Consider the following 17,029-nt stretch of genomic DNA (forward strand, 5'->3'; position numbering starts at 1 on the left):
TGCATCAGTGACAGCCACACAACAACTGGGTGAGACTGGGGCGTTGGGGGGTGCCAGACACCCTCTCCAGGGGTGGGGTTGTACCAACTTTTAAGTGCATGAGGAGAAATCTGTCTATCTGAGTGTGTGAGGGCCCTTGGGAGACGGGTTTCCTACCTACAGGTAAAAGCAAAATCTTTTCTACTGGAGGGGGTGTGCATGTGTGAGAGACTATTATTTCACATACAGATCTTTTGAAAGATAGTTTGCAAAAAATCTCATGACAATTTAAGTTTCAGTTTTAAATGTTAAGAAATGCAAGGAGGTCATTAGTTAACAAGACAAAGAGCACAGGTCAGTCATCTGGTGGCTGGGTTAAAAAGTTAACAGTAGCTCCACCAGGTGTTAGTGATAGAAACTTGCTGTACTCTTACTTGGGTTAAAACATTTCCAGCAAATCCTGCCTTTCAATGCATATAAAAATCCCATGTCTGTATAACTGCTTTTAATCAGGCATACATTCCACAGCCATACAGCCTGAGTAAATGGCTGAGTGGCTATCATGCAGTGCCATGTCCAGTATCTAATATGCGTAAAGAGGAGAGAAGGAGAGCGAGGGCCCTGATTGAACGAAACGAGCCAAACAGGAGGAAGAGAAGAGAGAGGGAGGACAGTGGAGCTGACGAGAGAGCGGAGGTGGAAGGGCAGGAGAGGGGAGTGACGGGAGCAAGCCAGGGAGCATTCAGGAAACACTGCTGTGACCACTTCCTGTGTGTGTGAGGGCCAAGTCCCATAGTCCAGTTAGTAAGTACCAGTGGCCCTACTGATGTCCTAACTGAAGAACAGATGGATTCATACTTACTGCAAGTATGTGCACTCGTGCCTAAGCTAGACTGATGAGCCAGGCTGTTCAGCTTTACTTATTTAAAACAGAGAGGTGGTTTCAAAAGTGCCGCCTTAAATAAGCAAAGTTGAGAAGACTGAATACATCTGAATACTTCTTGAATGACGGCTTCTTACTTGAGCAATACTTTTGGTTGCTTATCTATGACAATAATGATCTTAAAAGGGCTAAGGCTACTCAAAGCCACAAGCTACATTTAGCTACTCCACTCTTACAAAGTCTTCCAGAGATCGGGTGACGAGACGGCGAACAGAAGCCAGCACTGACCATTCAGTATCAGCGCTTACCATTGGACGATTCATTGCCACCGCAGCTGCTGCTGCTATGGTAAGACATGCGGTTACCATGTCAGCGGGGCCACAGGCTCTGCCCACACACCGCCCCAACACCAACACCCAACACCGAGCAGGACCAGAGTGCGTTAGTGCTCATGCAGAGAGCAAGACAGGAAGAGAGGGATGAAGACCAGAGAGAGAGGGAGAGAGAGCGAGAGATAGAGAGAGATAGAGAGAGAGAAGGCACAGAAAGATATAGATGCAGAAGGATCCCCGGAGGTCCAGAGAGAGGGGCAGCCATGTTCATTGAACAGCACATGTTCTTTCTTTGGCACTGAATCACAGGTGGAGGCAATGCCATTCAGGGTAAGATGGGGAGAAAGTTATAGCAGCAGAGAAATCAATTGTAGACACTGTTTCAGCCAGCTGAAGCATGCAGCAAAAAAACTACAAGGAACAGAACTTTGACGGCCTCAGGTTCAGACAGTGGGATGAACCTCACTGGATCAAATTTAACTGGCTTAACTGAGTGAGGTGGCAAAGGCTGTGGCTTAAATGCCACACGAGGATACATTTTGGGAATAGGTGGCCATAGTGTAACAAGCAATGTAGTGGTAAATAAATAATAAATGTGTTCAATAATGACACTGCCTTTTAAATCAGGAACATTTTTTCCTAGCTGCACACTGGCACACTGATTGTACTGGTGTCTGACTGTTAAGCCTGTATAGGTTAGTTAGCAAAAGCCTGTGTTAAAAGGGAAGACCTGAGGATCACGAGGTAGGAAATATCATGTAGAGGCCCTGCCTTTAGGGAGGTTCAGTAAAATGGGGCCTGAGGGTCATGCATTTGAGGGACAAGTTGACAACAAAGCAGAGAAACATCAGGCTGGAGAATGTTAATGATAGGAGCGAACAAATGCAATGTTCGGAAAAGTAGGCTTTTCAAATTCATTTTCCAGGCACATACTGAAGTTAGACAGAGATGCCATGTAATGGTGTACGTGTTGGGGGTGGGGGGGTGTAGTACTCACAGAGATGACCCTGTCTCCCACTTTGAGGACGTTGTCTCTGGACGCTGATCCGCCCTCTGCAATACGAGAGATGAAAATACCCTGCGGGAGGAGCAAAGAGAGGGTTGGAGAGAAATTCTCAAAATGTACAAGTAATGAAGACAACGTGAGCATGTTAGTGCCCTGCGATGAGAAGATTTTCTGTATAAGAGTAGTTGAAAAAAAAAGTAAAATAAAGTAAGTTCTGACTTTATATTGCTGATTTTCCCTAGCCTGACATCACTCAATTTTAGTCAGAATTTGAGTCTGATACTGTCCGATGGAATGTGATTATGGTGCGTGTTTCAACCGATACAGGGGTTCTGCTTCTCCACAAATGCCTTAACATTGTTTTCTAGTTATTGCGCTAAATGTCTACCTTTTAGCAACAGCATTTTTGTTAGGAAGAACCGGGAAGAATTAAACGTTTTATTTAAATGTCACTTACAAAGACATTGTACCATACTGAAAGCTAATATTTTGTCACTAGCAACCCACATCTGTCCTCTGTCACACACAGTTGCATTTTCAGCTCTGAACAAAACCGTTCAGGAGTTCTGGTCCGAACCGTGACTCAGCTCTGGTTCGGGCATAGTTGGTCCACAACGGAACAAGTCCAGACCGAACTTCCCGACCTCAAATGTTGTGGGCGAGGCAAAGTTCAGCTGGCATCCAGGCTAGATTCCCCCCAAAGCTTGAATTTTTTGTGACATTTTCTGAGCCTTTTTAAACCATTGAAGGCCACATGGGGGACATTCATTTGGGCAGTGTGTCTTCCCCTAGCCTGAGAAAATCAAGTCCTGCTCCGCTAGTTGCGCAACAGGAGACTGAATCACAGGCATTAGGCTACTGCTGGAACAGCGAAATGACTGAAAAACAGCCACAGCCAAAAGCAAAATGAGTATCAGTGTCAGTGACAGTTGGTGACTAATGCCAGCCTGACCCGGGGGCACGGATTAGGGCTCCATGGGGTGATGTGGGAAGAGCGGGCATGAGAGCCTGGAGGATCTGGCACTGTACCACAGCAGCCATGTACACTGGGGAGGCCAGGGGTGGATGGCGCAACATAGTGCAATAACACACACTCACTTAGCAAGCACTGCTTTCACACACACACACACACACACACACACACCAACCCCCCAATCTCCCTCTTACACACAAACACACACACGCACACCCATACACGCATCAATCCTCACCACGTGTACACACACACACACACACACACACACACACACACAATCTACAAGCAGACATAAACTCATTGGCCTTATACTTGTTGTCATATAAACTACCACTATGGGAGGTCAAGAGGGGCTTCCCTCTCTGGTGAGTATGCACTATATTTATCTCCTTGGCTTAGTCATAACCAAAAAGACAAGACTGACCAGATCAGCTGCTCATGGCGTGAGATGAAGGACTGTTCGCCAGTTCAAAACCAGCTACCAGGTGGGCAGCATAGCTTCCCAACTGTCAGTTTGCATTCTATAGAAAGGGTTTACATCAAGGAGGCTATAGGGTGGTGGTGGGCCAGCATACTCTCCTTGTGTCAATAACAGATTACTCAAGCGACTATTAAAAGCACATAATTTACAAAAAAAACATCATCAATGATACCACAGCTCAATTAATGTACTTGTCTTTCCATGCACTCCAACCACACTGTGTGTTGGCCTAACTTACAAAGAAAGACATTCTTCTACATAAACAACTTCACAACTGGAAAAAACAACAACTGCAGAGCACCTCTAACCCTATTTTATACAGTCTATGCGCTAACCTCATGACAAAGAGTTACATGTAACTAGTCACTAATGCACAGCATTAACAGTCACTTACAAGAAGAAAGCTGTTGACCGGTTATAGCTCCTCCGGAAAGAGCACTTCCAGTTACTCAGAAAAAAAATGGATGAGTGGTGCTGTGCATCGCCAAAGCCATTCCAGTAATGTGTAAGTGTGTGTGTGGGCATATGAATGCGTGTGTGTGTGTGCGTGTATTAGAAAGTAGTGTTACGATGAACATGTGGCCAATGCGGAGGCCACCAAAAATACACTTGCCCCCCCCCCCCCCCTCCCCAACTCCCCTCCATCCAGCAGCCCTATCAGATGTCAAGGACTGCTATTCATATCAGCGTCTCCCTGACGACCGCACTAAACGCTGTTCTTGAACAGACTGACATGGTGGGGGAAAAAAGAACCTTTCCACACACATAAACCTAGCTACAAAGTGGTTCATGATGATGACGGCAGAAAGGCTTAGAGTTGTGACACTGTGAAGGTCAAGGAAAAAGGGGAAAGAACAATGCAACAGCTGAAGACACTGTACGTACTGAAATCTGTGATGTAACCACACAAGTATCTACCATGGTTAAGCAATCGTGTAGCAAGAATGGTGAATAAGATCACATATATGGTACTTTCCTACAGAATAGCTGCTAAATGACAGATTTCGCCTTGCAGAATTCTAGTAAGCTCCTCTATGCAGTCCTATGCAGAGCAATCTCACAGAGGAATCCTGTGATCTCTCCTACAGCATGGAAAGACGTCACTACTCTAACAGCCTCAAAAGAAGGAAAACCCAACTCGGCTTACACTCTGAAATATTTAACAGGGGGCAGACCATGGCAGGCTTATACACAATGACACACTTATACACAATGACACCCCTGGACAGGACTAGTGTAAGGGTCGATGACAAGTGACAACAGACACCAGTTAAGGACTTGGGTAAACAAACACACAGCATTTACAAAAAACCTGCCATAAGCAGAGAAGTGCTGTATGTGTGCTGCAAGTAACCTCTAAGGAAAATATGGAAACACATACCAAGTGCTAAAGGCATGTGACCGACCATATAAGTGTGCATGTGACTAAATATAAATGTTGCTGTGTCTCACCGTGTCTCCAGTCCGGTAGGGTGTGGAGCCCTTTCCTCCAGCGATGCTGAAGCCCAGACCCTTGTCGTTGCGCAGCAGGCATGTGGACAGGCGAAAGGTGTCGGTGCTGGGTGCGGGCGAGCCGGGCTCCATGCAGAACGGAACACCGCTGGCGCGCCGCTCCCGCGGGAAGTAGTCGTCTTCGGGCCGCAGCGGCGTGGTGGTGATGGCATTCTCCGGTTCCACCATCCGCTCCCGCAGAACCGTCATGGTGACGGCCGCACCCGAGCTCCGCAGAGCCTCCACTGCTGTGTGGTGCTCAGCACCCTGCAGGAGGACATCATTCACCTGTGGATGGGAGAGAGAAAAGGAGATGGGGTTGAAAACTGGAAATACACAGAATAGTATAGACCCTTTCAACAATAAAAACAAAAACAATGCTTGAACGTTCTATTTGGGCCCCAATCTACTTCCTCTGCATTAAGATAACATATGGAATGTTAAAACGGAAGTCTTGTGGGGCCAACTATGATGCTGATAATGGAACTCTTGAAAGGGTCCATACGGGTAGACATTTCATTCTCACCTTGGGGTACACTAAGAATCCACACAGATCAGAACAGAATCAATAAACCTACACACACACCAAAGGTCACAGAAATAGTCACACAGAAGGCTTTACCTCTAGGAGTTTGTCTCCCACTTTAACTCCTGCACGTGCAGCAGGCCCCTCCTCTGACACTCTCGAGATGAAGATGCCCTGCAGACCACAAGCCACAAAACAATCAATCAGCCAACTCGCCAACTCTACACCAGGGGACTAAAACTAAAGTACTAGTATAAGAATTAACTTTGTGTACAAACATATGTATTATCTCCCTGGGTCTGCCTCAAATTTATGGTTGAATTACATAGTTCAAACCAGCCTGGTGGTCATATAGACATTTTGTGATGCGACTCCAGTCATTAATAAAGGATCATCATTCTATGATACTAGATAAATTACAATAGGCGCTTTACCTCATCATCCCCCTTATAGGGTGTGGAGCCCTTTCCACCGGCAATACTGATACCCAGACCTCCTGTCTGCCTGTGGATGGTCAGGGTCAACTGCAAGAGAGGTCACAGTTCAAGTGTCAATGATCACCCCCCTCCCAACACCACCAGTGACCTTCACACAAGCTTCAGCCCGCTGCATACCAACTAAAACATTCACAAAATGGAATTCATGGGGAAATATCTTAGCATTTAGAAATGGTACATAACCACCCTGTGATTCATGAGTAATGTAGTTTAGCTGCTCTTCCTGGTGTGCAGCTGGCTGAAGAAGGTGAGCACTGATTAAAAACATCAGTAGAGTATGCAACAATAACATGCCTTGGACAATGTGATGGACAGACAGACAGTCAACACTGAGTCAGTAGGGCGGACATGTGAATCCAAGTGAAAAGGATTGTGTAAGGAAAAATGCTTTAAGGTTTAACACTAGAGGCAAATCTAGATTTAGCTGAAGAAAGTTTCATTACATACAAAAGGGGAAATCATCATAATCAGCAAATGTGATGACCAAATTACAATCCAGACGCTTTGGATTAACATTCACCCCAGAGTGAGACACAAACATCATCTACATAAACACACATTAACCTACACGAGCATAACTCGGTTTTTATGGACACTCAGAGACACACAATTTCAGGCAGAGGGGGGGACCATAACATGAGTCACAATGCCAAAATACACAAACAACAAACTCCTCCGCAACCAGCAAGATGAGGGAAAGAAGGGGACAAAATGGGTATGGTTAAGGGTAAACATGAGAGAGAAACCATTCCTGACAAGCCATGCAGAGAGTGATTGAGTGAGGGGTGGATGGGTGGGTGAGTGAAGGGGTAGTAGAGGGAATTGGGAGGGAAGGGGGCAAGAACTGTAAGACTGGGAGGGTTGAACTCTGGGAGTCAGTCATCGGCTCGTCCATAATGCTCTTCTGCTGGAGTTAACTCACACTGGAGACCATATGCAGTGTGTCCATGCAAGTGTGGGCTTGCCAAATCTACTGGAGCACAAAACATACTCTACAAGGACCTTTCGTAAGTGCACATTCATTCAATATGTTTATCTAACTGCAATTATGTGACATCTTAAAACCTGCTTTTATACCTGGTGAAGCTAATGGGTGTGTTAGCTTTAGCCAAGAGATCTAATACCATTCAACTCTGGCATCAGTGTGTTGGTTAAAAAGACTTATTCTTGTTTTTATTATATCATATTGGCTGCTGAAATAGCTATAGCTAATAGTTGATGTGCTCACAGGCGACTTGGGATCATGATGTAACCTGAATTGACTCGGGAGATTTGATGAATTGTGTCGCTATGTTTCTAGAGTGGTAGTTGTTGGTGCCTGCACCAACGGCTTGCATTTTGGATGGTTGTCTTGCTGATGGGATCATAAATGGTCACAGCAACGAAGAGGATTGATTGAAAATGTGTTGGTATTCATTGGTGCCCACATCAAGGGCTTGGGTTTTGTTTGGTTATGTTGCTGATCGGATCATGAACGGCCACAGCAACGAATAGATGAATGAACAAAGAATTTGTTGTTAGAGAACCCATCATTTATGTGGAGGGAGGTGGGTCTGAAAGTTGAGCTGAGTAGTTGACACTACTGTTGAGCCTGGACCTAGCTTAAATGAAAACACCAATGAAGGAAGGTGCCTGCTGGATAACCCCAGTGAAATGCTCACAAAGGCGGTTCTGTTGGTGATGCGCATGAAGGTTGCTTTGTTGGTGATTTTGTTTAGCTGCTTTGGGGTCCTTAGGTTGTGCAATTATGCTACCGGCAGTGCATGTGATACCGAGAAGCAGGGCCGCTACAGATCCTGGCTACAACATGCGGTGCATTTACCAGCCACCAGCCAACTATGCATTGTTGCATGGTTGTGGATTTGCCACTGTAGGAAATCCCCTACCTACAGCACAAGGAAGTTAACAACTTTCCTGTGCATATCTTAGCCAGCCAACCAGAAAATATTACACCTAAATTGGAAAACTAAACCCATGTTGCAGGATTGAAATGTGTCATTGCCTGGTCATTGGGAAGTAATGGCAAGGGCCTAGTACCGTCTTCTACCACTAACACATAAAGGATCATGACATTTTTAAGGGTTCTGGCTTTACCGAGTGCCCTGCTTGAAGTAGGGAATATGATGAACCCTGATGGAGAAACCACATCTGAGGTGAAGGGATACTAGAGCAATTTATAGAGATCTATAAGCATCCGTCCCATTAATGGTTAGATGTACATCTTTAAATATCAAAGGAAATTCAAAGGAATTCTGACTGCTCTCTAGACAGTGAGATTCAGTATAATTAAGAGTGGGCAATTAACCGTATAGCTAGATTCTTACTGGTACTGCTATAGTACTTGGAGTTAAACAATTCTTTAGGGTGAGTTGAAAGGCAACGAGGATTCTCTTTCTATGGCATTATGTATAATGTTAATGGTAAATGAGGTACGTGTTCTGATTATTTCATACCAACATACACTTGTTTTCAACCTTAGTGTTTGTTTAAAGCAGTAAATGTGTGGCGAAATTATGGAACTGTTTCAGTAGTCTGAAATAATATGGCACTGCCATATTGACTAATGGAAGAACTTTGAGGGTTTGCTTATGTAATAATTTGATCAACAACATCTGTTGGAGAGAGCTTCTTCCACCTTGATTTTGTCGTGGAACTAAGCTCACTGATTTGGGCTCAGAAAACATATAAATTGATTATATAGGGGGAAATGCTTCTTGTTGAAGTGTCCCATCGGCACTAAACAATTCTGCAGCCTCGCAGATGGATTTATAAGAAAGAGATGGGACGTCGTGGGGAGATGTGAGTAGAGTAGTAGAAAGAGAGGGATCAAGAGGAGGGAGGGATGGAAACCCCAGAGCTGTGCAATCCTTCTGGTAGGTGAGGTGTGGAAAGATGCCAAGTAAACTTCATTCTCAAAAAAAAAAAAATATGATGTACATAAAAACATCACATCCTTTGCCACAGATGGCGTCCAACCTGGAAAGGAGACAAAAAGCAAAATAGAACCGCCGGTCTAAAATGCCTCAGCTTTCCAGTACTTGGACTTTATCAGCACTTCCATTGTCTCTCCTAACCAGAAGGTGGCTACACTCTGGTGCCTCAGAAGTGAGTTTGGGGGTTGTTTGTCCCGTGGCATTGGGTTGGATTAATCATGGAATTTTCATGGGTTGCTTGGGTTGTTTTACGTTGGAGAAGAGAGAAAGAGAGGCGGATGTACACAGAGAGAGAGAGAGTGAGAGAGAGAGATAGAAAGAGAGAGAGAGGTAGGTTGGATGGGAAAGAGAGTAGGTACAGACCTCTTCCTCCTCAATTCGAGCAGGCTCAATCAGCAGATTATTGACTTGATCAAATGACACCCCCTGTTAGGATAGGAACCAGCGAGAGGCATGCGGATTAGTGAGGCCAAAAAATAAAAACCTGCACTCATACCCACACACACACACACATACACACACAACAAAATGAAACAAAACAAGAATGAGGACAATAAAGAAAAATGGACAAAAAAGTGACATCACTCTCTCAGGCACACATACACACACATTCATTCTTTCCGTATGAATGCTCTGCATAAAAGAAGCATGCTCAGTGGCAGAAATAACTGAAAAGGGCCCTCGTTCAAAGCAGGGGTGTGAATTTAGAAAATCCCCAGGATGGAGGCACCTCCACTGGGCTTTTGTCGTCTGCTCTGTTGGGCGCCACTGAGCAGCAGCAGGCTTTTCTTTGCTAGGCCACCCAGGCCAATCACAGATGCAGGCAGAGGTGGAGAGTCGAGACCAGGGACGCAGTGAGCGTGCTCAGAGCGTGGGGAAGAGAGAGGCGACAGTGTGAGGGAAAAGCAGTAACCTCTGCCCAAAGCAACGGGCAAGTCCAGAAAGCCAAGTCACCAAAGCTTAAGGTCGGAAGGTATCTGACAACTATAATCTGAATAATAAAAGTACCTACTTACAGATGTTAGGACTTGATTTTGTATAATGAAATGATAAAAGCAGTAGAGGGGGCATCATAGAAATTAATAAATCTAGAGTCTTAAATGTTGGCAAGTAAGTAGGAAGCAGGTACCTATTTCTGGATACATTGTGGTAAACAGTTTCCCTTTACGCTTCATATATTTTGGGAGCAAACAGTTACGGGAAGTGATTTGAACAACTTCAAAAGCACTACTTCTCTTTCATTCTACAATTTCCTGTTTCCTAGGCCTATTGGTCGTTGGGTCTCAAAGTTTCCACCACTGCCATGCATATCCTCTGGAGGGTGATCTCACACACACACACACACACACAAGACACTTCCGACATACATATTGTATGTGTACAGTAACAATCCCACAGGACAGAACAAAAACACAGCATTCATTCAGGTTATAACACACACACACACACACACACACACACACACACATCTTAACCCATGGTCAAATATCATGGGCTGTAACACAAACACACTCATACAGACACACACATTGCAGGCTGTGGCTTTTTGATCCCTGATCCCTGATCCCCTCTCTGTGCATTTAGGTAAATGTATGCTGTAAGGTGGCCATAGCAGTACAGATGCATGTGAGGAGAAAACCTGTCGGGGCTCAGAGAACTAAGACTAGATGGTGAGGGACATATACTCAGTAAAACGGGACTAGGCTGGGACAGGCCTGTACAGTGACCCCTTGTCTACTTCTCTGGCCTCAAGAAATAAACAATTTAACAAATCCACTATGACTATATATGATATCTATCTATCTATCTATCTATCTATGCCATTTTTCTAACGCTTTATCAGAACATGCCCTGGAGTAAAAGAAATGATCATGTCAGAATCATGATGACATTGAGGTGAACCTATGGTCCTATAAACTTAGAATTGGCTCATACCATTACTAGCCATACTGAACAGCATACAAGTCGGGGCAAACCTACAAAACAAACCTCTAAGTTGAGAGAGGATCAAGGATCTAATGAGAAGCTGGTAAAGCAAAGCACTGAAAAAATGGCATAGTTATCATTTATTTACATCAATTGTGATTGTTGTTATTATAGATCAATTAGAATCAGAAGAATGTGTACTTGGTTATTTTCAGGTCAGTTCGCCTCACTCACACTCACACACATACACACATTCACACTTCAGTGCAAAAGTCAGGGGGCACTTTTCAAGGGTAGTGGATTGGCTCAACAGAAATGAGAAACAGCAAATAATGTGGTGGAAATGAAGCGCGCTAAAGGTGTGGACAGAGACACAGGCAAAATAAATGGGGGCAGAGAGAGGTTGAAGGGAGGGACCAATGTGGAGAGACCTGGAGCAGGAGGGGCCAATGACAAGGGAGAAGAGGGGGCTTCTGTCATTTGAGATCCCTCCCTATCAGGAAGACCTTCATAACGGCCCAATAACGTTCCCAATAACGTTCATAACGGCCCATTAACGTTAGCGCTTGAAAGTTGACAGGCTAGCGTAAAACATTTGCATGTGTGTTTTTGTGTACTGGAGTCTATCTGACTGTCAGGGTGTGAGATGACGGTGTGTTGGAATAGCCTGTTAAGAGACACCTCATTTAAATGGAGAAGGAAGAGGAGTGTGTGCAGACCAGCTCAGGGAAACTGATTCATGTTTATCAGAGGCCTCTGGTGTTCAGTTTACTAAGCTTGTAACCGAGCCTCTGTATTGGCTCACACTGTCCTGGCCAAATTGCATGAGGAAGTTTATGTGCGTGAGAAAGTTGTGTGTCTGTCTGTGTGTCTGTCTGTGTGTCTGTCTGTGTGTCTGTCTGTGTGTCTGTCTGTGTGTCTGTCTGTGTGTCTGTCTGTGTGTCTGTCTGTGTGTCTGTCTGTGTGTCTGTCTGTGTGTCTGTCTGTGTGTCTGTCTGTGTGTCTGTCTGTGTGTCTGTCTGTGTGTCTGTCTGTGTGTCTGTCTGTGTGTCTGTCTGTGTGTCTGTCTGTGTGTCTGTCTGTGTGTCTGTCTGTGTGTCTGTCTGTCTGTGTGTCTGTCTGTGTGTGTGTGTAGAAGGGTCTCCAGTTATTACTTTGTGTGTCTCTATACACTTCCACCAGTGCACACTGTGAAACCTGTAAGTGGTACTGAGGGGAGACGCACAGACAGCACTGGGACTCTGTCAATCGGCTCAACAAAGAAGCAGCACAGAGAGAAAGAGCTGTAAACATCAATCAATCAACCAACCAACCAACCACCATCACAAAGATAATGAAGAGCTCATCCACATCATCTGAAACCATGCAGTTGCAACTGACATATTCCCGTGACAACAACCCAAATGCATAGTGCATGATAGTAAGATGAACACTTATTCCTGTGCATCTTAATGTGTGCAAGTGCCTATGTATGCGTCTCCAGGCAAATTGCAAAATGCAAGGTCAGTTAACATGCATTTCAGTCAATGCTAAAACTACACCCAAACGCTAGTGTTCCTGTGTTTGTAATGCAACATTCATGTGTCTCTCTATTCAAATGTGTGTATGCTTGTGTATTTGACTTCTGCTGATACAACGTTTGCACAACAAAATGTTCAGTCCCTAGTAGAATAGCCTTTGTGCATAAACCTAGAAGCTGTTCTAACAATAACAACACAACCACACTGAGCAGATGCCCCTCCCCCTTTCTCCTCTAGCCAATCCCAGCTGGAGCTGGCCCTGGATCTTACCTTGACCGGCTGCAAGGAGGAGTTGACGTGCAGCAGCCGGCTGTTCTCCAGCTCTGGGCCCGGCGTCCGCTGAAGCAGCGGCGTAGAAGCGCTCACCCCTTGCTCCTCATCATCCTCCTCTTCCTCTCTCTGTCTCATGTCCTTTCGCTCCTCCTCTTCCTCCTCCTCCTCCTCCTCTTCTGCATTGTTCTGCTCGTGCGGGGAGTGGGGGAGGCTATCGGGGTTGTAGCCCTGTAGCAGGAGGGCGGCCACGGCCTCGGGCTTGGGCAGCTTGGTGATCTTGAAGTGCTTTTTGTAGTGTGGGGTGTCCTTGCGGATCAGGCGCTGCTTCTGGCCAGGGTATGGGGGAGGCGGCTCGGCGTTGTCGTCGCTACCGCCATCGTCATTGTCCTCGTCATCGTCTTCATCATCGTCACCGCCTCGGATGATGGGTTCCTCAGCAAAGTGCACAGTGGGCTGATGGGAAAGACAGGACAAACAGAAAGATGATCATTACTCAAGAGTCATTAATATTGCGGTCCAACACCTTCAGCAGCCGAAAGCAGCAATCTTCTGGTTCAGACATACAGTATTATTATTATTATTAATATTATTATTATGATTATGAAGCAGACATTTAAACGTATATTTCTGTGTTTAAGAACCTTTTGAGATGGCCCACTCTACTGAACATGATTGTGAGTCTGTCACTCGCTTCAAACAAATGATTGTTGCAACAGTGTTGCAGTTATCTGGCATGTGATCAGGTAACCGCTGCACTCACTGTCAGACATATAAAGGCTCTCAGCGTGGACAGGAAACGGGCTATTTTTAGGTTTCTCACCTCAATATACTCCACCTCCATCTCATCTAGTTCCTCGTCCTCCTGGTCGTGTCTGTGGCTGTCCACCAGAGCCTCCCTCTGGTTGTTGAGGCCCTGCCTCTCATCATGGGAGGTCGCAGAGGCAGTGCTGTTGGAGGCCTGAGAGTCGTGGCTTTGATTGGACACTCCACTCAGGCGCTTCTCCTGCAACCAATTATAAAAAAGAATAATTAATGCAGTGATGCACAACACCAATTTACACTAGACTGAGAAATTAACACTCAGTCTAGACTCTAGTGTGACTCACTACTTTTCTGTTGGCAGACTTGAATAATCCCGATAGAAGTAGAAGCTGGTGGCGAGAATTTCTAAATATCCCTCATATCTTCATATTGAGTAAAATATTTACATGAGCAAGAGTGGTAGGAGGCGTGTGTGTGTGTGTGTGTGTGTGTACCTCGGAGTCGGGAGACTCCAGGTCCCCGTCTGGTTTGGCGGTGTAGGCCTCGTTTCTGCGCTCCTCGATCACCTTCTTCATCACCTTCAGCTCGCTGGGGTGGGGAGTTGCCCTGCGCTGGAGACCCTGCTAGGAAACACATGAGCACACACCAATGTTAGTATAGACGCTCTGATACATTAACTCATAAGCACACACCAATGTTAGTACAGACGCTCTGATACATTAACTCATAAGCACACACCAATGTTAGTACAGACGCTCTGATACATTAACTCATACACTTCTGAAACACTTCAAATCAGCATCACCATGTTTGTAATTTCTTATCAAAGGTTTCCAGAAATCTGTTTAATTCCATTCTGCTTTGATAACTTGTTGTGTCCAGGGGCAACTGTGGCCTACTGGTTAGGGCTTGTAACCGGCACGGCTGAAGTGCCCTTTAGCAAAGCACCTAACCCCTCACTGCTCCCCGAGCACCGCTGTAGCAAGGCAGCTCACTGCTCCGGGTTAGTGTGTGCTTCACCTCACTGTGTGCTCTGTGTGTTCACTAATTCACAGATGGGATAAATGCAGAGAACAAATTCCTTGTATATGCTTGTATACTTGCCCAATAAACCTGATTTACATTTACAGATTATTCCTTATAGATTTGCAATGTAGAGCAGGATAAGGCCCTACAATGGCATTGTATCCCTTCTTCCCCACTGTCCTCAGGCTACTGCTGGTCCTGTGCTGTTGGGGTGGGTGCCATGGTTCTAACAGTGCGCTTACCCTTCTCTCAGCAGCAGCTTCGTCGTCCTCTTCCTCTGGCTTGGCCTCCTCTTGGAAGTGGATGACCGACACGCGGTTAAGGTTGCTGTCTGTCCAGGACTCATCCACACTGTTCTGTAGTAGGTTCTCTGTGGGCGAAGGGGAGAAAAGAGAAGGCATGCATTAGAATTGGGGTGTCAGAAGGAGATGGAGAGGCCGTTCACTTTGTGTGTGTGTGGTGTGTGTGTGTGTGTGTGTGGTGTGTGTGTGTGTGGTGTGTGTGTGTGTGTGTGTGTGTGTGTGTGTGGTGTGTGGTGTGTGGTGTGTGTGTGTGTGTGTGTGTGTGTGTGTGTGTGTGTGTGTGTGTGTGTGTGTGTGTGTGTGTGTGTGTGTGTGTGTGTGTGTGTGTGTGGTGTGTGTGTGTGTGTGTGTGTGTGTGTGTGTGTGTGTGTGTGTGTGTGTGTGTGGTGTGTGTGGGGTGTGGTGGTGTGTGGTGTGTGTGTGTGTGTGTGGGGTGTGTGGTGTGTGGTGTGTGTGTGTGTGTGTGTGTGTGTTTTAAGACTCACCAAGGCTGGGCGTGGGTTGCTGGGGTAGGAGGTAGCAGGTTAGCACCTTCTCTCCGGTCTGCTCATCATCCTCGGTCTGGAACTTGAGCATGGGCTGCGACTGGTTCTCTGCCAGCCACATGGCTTTCAGGTTCAGGTTAGCCAGAGCAAATGGCAGGTTCTGCAGTCTGAGAGACAGCAAAGGACAGAGAGAGATAGATATGTACAAAAAAGAGACAGCAAGGCGTGGTTGTTAATACTGTATTCATTTAACATAATAACCTGATCATTCGATTAGAAGTGTGTTGACTAAAACAATTTCATGTTGTTGCTTACAAAGATGCCTGTGTGCACATTCACACATTTGTAAACAAAAGCAGTGGAGCCACATACAAAAGCCTGATAAAAGCCTTATTGATATTGGCAGTCATTTAGAGATCTAATTTCCTCCTTCCAACTAGCCACACACTTACACACACACAAAGGAAAGTATCACTTTGGGGTGTGGCTCCGTCAGGTATAACATGACCTCACTGCAAAATGATGGTCTAATGGGTAAGCATTAAGCTTTCCGCTGGTGTGTGTGTGTGTGTGTGTGTGTGTGTGTGTGTGTGTTTTGTTTAACTTGAAAATGAGTGCACATCTCAGATAGTTTGCATGTATAAATGCTTGTATAAAAAGATGCTAGTCCAGTGTATGAGCTGCGTGTGAGTGTCTCGGGGTGTGTGTCCATTCACCTGTTCCCAGCCACGTCCAGCACGTGCAGCTCGGTGGCGTCAGCGAGCTCAGCGGGCAGCTTGGCCAGCCGGTTGTCCCGCAGCGAGAGCACGTTCAGACAGGCACAGCCGCCCAGCTCAGGGGGCACCGTGCCAAGCCGGTTCCGGTCCACGTTCAGGTTGGTCAGCTTCTTGAGCTTCCCCAGCGAGCGGGGCAGAGACTGCAAGAGGGGTGGGGGCAGACCCATCCGCCAACCATTAGACCATCTGCATGCCATTTCCCCTTAAATACTATCAGGACTATACCCACTGTGGATTTACATGCTCAACTAGACCAATTAAGATAGTATCTCTATTACTGGCTGTCTGCCCATTACTGGACAGTACAAGGAGACTTTGTCTGTGTGTTTATCACTCAGATCTGACTAAGTGAAGCGAGTAAATAGCCTGAGAGTGGTCCTGTCTCCTGAGCTGTAACCAGAGGCCCTCACACACATGTAACACATACACAAGTACAGGCTAATGGGACAGTGCGCTGAGTACCTGCAGGAGGTTCTCGGTCAGCATGAGTTCCGTCAGGTTCTCACACTCTCCCAGGGAGTCTGTGAGTTGCAAAAGCCGGTTCTGGTCCACTTTCAGAATGGACAGTTGCTTCAAGGAGCCTGGGGGTGGCATTGTACATTTGTAAGCATGAGACACACTAGGTTAAACACACACACACACACACACACAATTTGATACAACAAGAGGAATGACATGTTTTAGACTCCTTTTGGGTGATGTATTTAACGCTCAGATGGTAACAAAAAATACTCTGTATCCACATTAAAGTCATGAATAAAAGAAAAGTAATCAGACCCTTGTTATACTCAAACCTTACAGAAAAATACCAAGTGACCTTTACTGCTATAAAAGTGCACTACCACTAGGGGTCAG

General features: G+C 45.8%; 1 protein-coding gene across 21 annotated transcripts in view; it reads right to left on the reverse strand.

Moving 5' to 3' along the window:
- Positions 1-17,029, reverse strand: part of scrib (scribble planar cell polarity protein) — an 80,964-nt gene that overhangs the window by 25,178 nt on the left and 38,757 nt on the right. For 19 of the 21 annotated variants that reach the window (XR_007196122.1, XM_048266265.1, XM_048266247.1 and 16 more), the window contains exons 9-20: positions 16,637-16,755; positions 16,115-16,314; positions 15,399-15,565; positions 14,854-14,981; positions 14,080-14,208; positions 13,644-13,826; positions 12,821-13,276; positions 9,468-9,530; positions 6,109-6,198; positions 5,771-5,848; positions 5,110-5,436; positions 2,192-2,272 (exon numbers count right to left, since the gene is read on the reverse strand). Coding sequence is in view for 20 of the 21 variants with exons in the window: in XM_048266265.1 (XP_048122222.1) it covers positions 2,192-2,272; positions 5,110-5,436; positions 5,771-5,848; positions 6,109-6,198; positions 9,468-9,530; positions 12,821-13,276; positions 13,644-13,826; positions 14,080-14,208; positions 14,854-14,981; positions 15,399-15,565; positions 16,115-16,314; positions 16,637-16,755 (2,021 nt within the window). In the remaining variant the exon portion in view is untranslated. Of the gene's footprint in view, positions 1-5; positions 1,993-2,191; positions 2,273-5,109; positions 5,437-5,770; positions 5,849-6,108; positions 6,199-9,467; positions 9,531-12,820; positions 13,277-13,643; positions 13,827-14,079; positions 14,209-14,853; positions 14,982-15,398; positions 15,566-16,114; positions 16,315-16,636; positions 16,756-17,029 lie in introns of those variants that run through there. The other 2 variants (XM_048266264.1, XM_048266250.1) reach the window with 2 other exon arrangements.

The sequence above is a fragment of the Alosa alosa genome, chromosome 16 (genome assembly GCF_017589495.1).
Source record: "Alosa alosa isolate M-15738 ecotype Scorff River chromosome 16, AALO_Geno_1.1, whole genome shotgun sequence".
Lineage (NCBI taxonomy): Eukaryota > Metazoa > Chordata > Actinopteri > Clupeiformes > Clupeidae > Alosa > Alosa alosa.